This window comes from Marmota marmota, unplaced genomic scaffold (assembly GCF_001458135.2).
Source record: "Marmota marmota marmota unplaced genomic scaffold, marMar, whole genome shotgun sequence".
NCBI classification, from domain to species: Eukaryota; Metazoa; Chordata; class Mammalia; order Rodentia; family Sciuridae; genus Marmota; species Marmota marmota.
In genome coordinates this window covers 28267135-28273569 of record NW_026000026.1, presented here as the reverse complement: position 1 = coordinate 28273569, position 6435 = coordinate 28267135, and the positions used below count along the sequence as shown (strand labels likewise).

At 45.1% G+C, this 6435-nt stretch overlaps 1 protein-coding gene across 1 annotated transcript in view; it reads right to left on the bottom strand.

Annotated features, from left to right (window-relative positions):
• Positions 1–1272, bottom strand: part of Tmc2 (transmembrane channel like 2) — an 82037-nt gene extending 80765 nt beyond the window's left edge. Inside the window, exon 1 of the mRNA XM_015487545.2 lies at positions 975–1272. Coding sequence (XP_015343031.1) covers positions 975–1272 — 298 coding nt within the window. The remainder of the gene's footprint in view (positions 1–974) is intronic.
• Positions 1273–6435: the final 5163 nt, after the last annotated feature.

Below are 6435 nucleotides of genomic sequence, written 5' to 3'. Positions count from 1 at the left end.
AAAAAAAAAAAAAAAAAAAAGAAAGAAAGAAAGAAAGAAAAAGAAAGAAAGAAAAGAAAAAGGAAAAAATAGGGGGCCCATCCCTCCTCGGCCCTCACTAAACACGGACTATAAGCAAGATACTGAAATTTGATTGATTGATTGATTGATTGATTGATTGCTAGGGATTAAACCCAGGGTGCTCTACCACTGAGCTACATCACCAGCCCTTTTTATTTATTTATTTTTTCGTTTTAGATAGGTTCTTGCTAAGTAGGTTAGGGCCTCGCTAAATTGCTGAGGCTGGCCTCAAGCTTGCAATCCTCCCACTTCAGCCTCCCCAACTCACTGGGATTACAGGTGTGCACCACGGTGCCCCATGACACTGAAGATTTCTCTGCTTCTGCCTTTTCACCTGTTAAATGGGGATTAAGTGAGATAATGTGGCCACCTGGAACACACCTGTTACGGTTTAATCTGGTCTGTCCCTTAAAAGTTCCCGTGCTGGAAATTTGGTCCCCAACGTAGTAGTATTGAGAGATGGTGAACGCTTTAAGAGGCAAGGGAGACTTATAGAAGTTGGGATGCTGAGCCCATTCAGGGCGAGAAGTGCACTCAAGCCTCTGCGGGTGTGGAGGGGAGGGGAGGGGAGGAAACTGGGGACTCATTGGCTGACAGCATCGGTGGGCACTCACTTCCCGAGCGAGATAGATCAAGGCCCATCCTCTGCAGTGACAGGCCTAGACTTGATCTGCTGAGCGCGAGCAGGGCGCGGAGCCTTGGAGTGGCCACAGGGAGTCAGTCCCCAGAGGCATAAATCCTAACACTTGGTCTTCAGCAAGGCGGGTGGGACTTAGACCCCGGGTCAAACCTCCCATTTTCGGCTTCTGGGATGAAAATTTGGAAACTGCACTTAAGGGAAGAGTGGGGCCTGACACCCGGAAGTAGAGGAGGGGGCCCAGGTCGACCCCGGAGTGAGGATCTGGTTTTCTGACTCAGAAGAGGGACCTGGGCCTCTGGTGTCGCAGGGCTCCGCCCCCCTGCGGAAAGGCGGTGGGAAGCAGCAAGGGTGAGGAGCAGGTCCTCGCCAGCGGGACTCGGGCCGACCCTGCGCCCGGCGTTTTGCTCCTCGGAGGAGAACTCCGCACTGCGTAGACCTACCCGGGGCTCAGGGTAAGGTCCCCGCGCTCTGGCACAGCTGGACCTGAGAAATTGGGCCTGAGAGCGCTTTCGCCCGCGGCGTCCCCGCGGCTCGGTGGTGCGCCCTCTGTCGGCCAAACTTGGCTCCGTCATTGCGGCAAAATGAATTTCGGCCACGAAGAGGGGGCGAGTGGGGCGGGGTCAGAACCAGAAACCGTGGGGGAGGTGGGGACGCAGTGGACACTAACTAGTAAATTCAAACTAAGGCATCCTGACCTTCCCCCCCCCTTTAAATGTATCTAAATATCTTTTTCAGTTGTAGGTGGACACAATACCTTTTGTTTATTCCCATTTATTTATCTATTTATTTTTATGCAGTGCTGAGGATAGAACCCGTTGCCTCACACCTGCTAGGCAAGTGCTCCACCGCTGATCTGCAACCCCAGCTCCTGCCTCCTGACTTCTCATTGCTAACTAGAGCACATTAGCTCAAAAAGGCAAATTAACAAACTGGCTTTGTTATGGGGAGTCCCTCCAGAAAGCATTGTCAGTCCGAATTTCAAATCAAAAGAGAGCTTTATTTACCTGGCCAGGGACTGTCATCCATCGCAGGGACTCAAGCTCTGTGGGAGGACAGCAGCTTCCTGGTCCATCCAAAGAGAATATAAGCACAAAACCCCAACTCAGTGACTTACTTATCCACTTGTAAGCTAGCCAATCATAGAAATTAAAACATGAATAAGTGGGATCTGTGGGCTCTAGGCAGGACTGGAAATTTTCAGTCAGCAGCAAGTGATAAACAGAAGCTAAAAAAGCTTTAGGCTTGAAGTTCAGTTGACCACAGTCCTGAGTTCAAGCAGGTGCTAGAGAGTCACATCCTGAATTGGGGGGGGGGGGGGGGCGGCTGCGCGTGTCAGAGGAGCAAGAATCTACTTCCAAGTCATGTAGGCCCACAAGGGCATTCAAATCCAGGATGTAGCTCACTGCATCCTGAGTAGGGTACAATTTGTGGGGTAGAAAGTACAGAAAAATAATTTTTTAAAATAAGAAAACAGCTTTCATTTCAGCTTCTCAGAAGCAGCTCTTGTAACAGTTTTTTTATAGAAGGCAGCAAAATGGAGTCTGAGGCCTGTCTATGACAGTTCTTGCTTTATAATTGTCTTATCTTGCATATCAAAATCTTATATCTATAATCTATATTTTTTTTACTAATCTATAACTTACTGATTGTATTTATCAGTTCACACCACAACAGCTGGGAAAATCCCATCTTGAACTAGGTATTGCATTTCTATTTTTATTTTTTAGTACCAGGGATTGTGCTCAGGAGTGCTTAACCACGGAGTCACATCCCCAGTCCTTTTTATTTTGCATTTTAAAACAGGGCTTCGCTAAACTGCTGAGTCTGGCTTTGAATTCGTGATCCTTCTACTTCAGCCTCCTGAGCCCCTGAGACTACACGTGTGTGCCACCACAATCTGCAAGATTTGTATTTCAAGTTAGAGCAAATGATGATAAATCTAAGTAATATTCCTGGCCAGGCCCAACCAATGGCCCATGCCTGTAATCCCAGTGGCTCAGGAGGCTGAGGCAGGAGAATCACAAGTTCAAAGCTAGCCTCAGATATTTGATGAGGCCCTGAGCAACTTAGTGAGACCCTGTCTCAAAATAAAATATAGAAAAGGGTTGGGGATATGGCTCAGTGATTGAGTGCCGTTGGATTCAATCTCTAGTACAAAAAACAAAACTTAAGTATTATTGCTACACCCAGCCTCCTATGGATAATTAGAAAAAAATCATGTCTACCTGAAAGCAAGCTTAAAAACACTCTTTTAAAATAAAATGGTGGCTCATACTTGTAATCCCAACTACTCAAGAGGCTCAGGCAGGAGAACCACAAGTTCCAGGCCAGCCTCAGCAATTTAGTGAAATCCTCTCAAAAATATAAAGGATTGGGTGGGTAGCTCAGTAGAGAGCCCCGGATTCCTCAGTAGTACTACAAAACAAAACAAATCTTATCACAATTTATGTAAAATCAAGCTCAAAATCATTCATTGATTTCAAGTATAAGTTTTATAAATACTATATAAATTTTACATGTGCAAACAAACTCAGAAACATACCCCAAAGTATGATTTTACTATTAATTACAGCAAATTAAATAGATTAAGCACAGTGTTGTATTTCATTTATATCTAAAGTAATTCAAAAGAACCTTTATTATTTTGAATTAGTGAAAATGAATATGAAACTAAACTTGGATATGTACAAATATCCATATCCTAGTCTAAGACTTTGCTTCTAGATTTGGAAACTAAGTGCCAGAATTGTTTCCCCAGGTGAGGTCCACAACTCAACCTTCAGAGATTGAGTCCAGATTTTGGCTCCATAGGCGGTCCCTAATGTTACCGGGCAGAGGCCTGCTGCGGAGCTGAGGCAGCTGCAAAGGTCTGCCCTTCACTCTGGTTCTTGCAATCACGCCAGAGAGACTTCAGACATGTCCCTCAGAGCAACAGGCACTGGTCTATTAGAAGGGCTAGGAAAACAGAAAAGAGGACACTCACAAGATAAAGAGTGAATCCTCTGAGGGAGATGCCCTCCTCCAGCCCTCAAGTTTCATTAGGGGTCCCAGGGAATTTTCCTGAGGGTCCTGCCCAGGTTCACTTTTTTTTTTCGGTACCGAGGATTGAACACCCAGGGGCACTCAACCACTGAGCCACATCCCCAGCCCTTTTTAAAATATTTTATTTAGAGACAGAGTCTTGCTAAGTTGCTTAGGATCTCACTGAATTGCTGAGGCTCACTTTGAACTGGTGATCCTCCTGCCTCAGCCTCCTGAACCACTGGGATCACAGGTGTGCGCCACAGCACCCAGCCCAGGTTCACATTTTCACTGACAGCATAGAAAGGGCGTGGACCGCCTCCCAGAGAGGATAGTGGGGTGTTCAGACTTTTGGGAAGTTAAGCTCCCCCCCCACCTCCGTTTTGCCTCAATTTCCTGCCTCCAATTAAGGCTTATTAATCTTTGAATAGCCCTCAGCAAGCTTTCTTTGTGAGGGTCTTACTGTTTTGGTTGCCATCGTGACTGGGGTTGTGACAGTTTCCATGATGAGGGAGGGTCTAGGCCACCAGGTAGGATGTGACATGATCTTAAAACTATAGTTTTCCTTACAGGAACATCATTACCGCTGGGGGAGGTTTCACATAGCAGGCCCCCATTTTTCCAGGTGCTTCTCAGACAAGGCTCCCGGAGGTTTTCAGTCACTCTCCATTGTCCTTTCTCTGCTCACTCAGTTCATGGCTGACTGGCTACCTCTCACAACCCTGCTTCTTTCTCTGGAGGAAAGTACCCACTGCTGGCCCCAGAGCCCAAGTCCCCAGTACCCCTTCCGGAGGCTGTTTCTACCAACTCCAGAAGAAACGTCCCCACTGTTCACCCCAGAGACTGCATTCTTACTTCCCTCACCATAGATAGGTTCTTGCCTCTGGATCCAGAAGCTACACACTCCCTACCCCAAAGGCCAAGTCCATACTTGTCCTCATGTTTTGGAAAGCTTGGGCCTCGTCCCCATGACAATCCAATAACAAGGACAAGGTTTTGAGAAAAAGGAAAAAGAAGTTTGATTGCTTTACTAGCAAAGGAGAAACAGGGAACTCCTGTCCCCAGCCTGTGATTCTCCTCATCAGGGGATCAGGGGGTTTTAAGGAGGTGATTCAGACTGCATTCCGTGTTCTTTGTCCAAGTTGTATTCACTTGTTAATTTGGGAAATAGTCATTTCTTAGATCTTTTAGTGTCATCTCTGAAATCTGAATTACTTGGTTCCTGCACTGGGAGTGTGCTCAAGGACAGATAAATCGGCCTGGGATGGGGAAGAAAGGTAATCCTGTTTCCCATGAGATTATGAAGGGGAGGATTATGGAAAGAGAGAGAGAGAGATTAAGGTGGGGGGAAGAAACATGTACATTTAAAAAGTAAGCTGCATTGGTAGATCAGCAAGGACTATAGTCAAAGCATAAAGTATATCACTGTTCTAGCAATTACAGAAATGCAAATCAAAACCACTGTAAGATTTCATCTCACTCCAGTCAGAATGGCAGCTATTATGAAGACAAACAACAAGTGTTGGTGAGGGTATGGGGGAAAAGGCACACTCATACACTGCTGGTGGGACTGCAAATTGATGCAGCCAATATGGAAAGCAGTATGGAGATTCCTTGGAAAACTGGGAACCATTTGACCCAGCTATCCCAATCCTTGGTCTATATCCAAAGGACTTAAAAACAGCATAATACAAGGACATAGCCACATCAATGTTTATAGCAGCACAATTCACAGTAGCTAAACTGTGGAACCAACCTAGATGCCTTTCAGTAGATGAATGGATAAAAAAAAAGTAGCATATATACACAATGGAATATTACTCAGCAATAAAAGAGAATAAAATCATAGCATTTGCAGGTGAATGGATGGCGTTGGAGAAGATAATGCTAAGTGAAGTTAGCCAATCCCCCCAAAACAAATGCCAAATGTTTTCTCTTATATAAGGTGACTGGCTCATAGTGGGGTAGGGAGGGGGAACATGAGAGGAATAGAGGAACTCTAGATAGGGCAGAGGGGTGTGAGGGAAAGGGAGTGGGCAGGGGGTTAGCGTGATGGTGGAATGTAATGGACATCATTATCCAAAGTACATGTATGAAGACATGAATTGGTTTGAACATACTTTATATATAACCAGAGATATGAAAAATTGTGCTCTACATGTATACTAAGAATTGTAATGCATTCCGCTGTCATTTTTTAATCAATTAAAAAAAAAGAGCTGATCCAACAATAAAATAGCAATTACAATATTAAAACAACAACAAAAGTATACCATTGTTACACTAGCAGAAGGTGGATTTTGGTTTCAATTCCAGAAACTAAGTTCACACCACTCACATCACAGACTCAACATGGTATCTCACCTTAGAAGTTGTCTCCCTGCATTTCCTCCAAGAAGCTAAGTCCTTTTCCCTTGCCCCAGGGGTTGTGTCTCCACCTTTCCTCCAGAAGCTCACCCCCAACTTTTCCTTCCAGGTTATCTATTTCTATTGTTTGTCCCAGCTGGAGGCTGGGTATTCACTTGCCTTCCTTCTGTTGTTTCTGATGGATGAAGGATGCCCTCCACATAAACATTGTTCCTAGTTGGCAAAGGCACACATTTGCTTCAACACTTAAGGTAACTCACACACCAGCTAGAAACAGTAACAATTCTTTTTTTTTTTTTTTTGGGATTAGGGGGATTGAATTCCAAGCGGGTGCTTAATCCACTGAA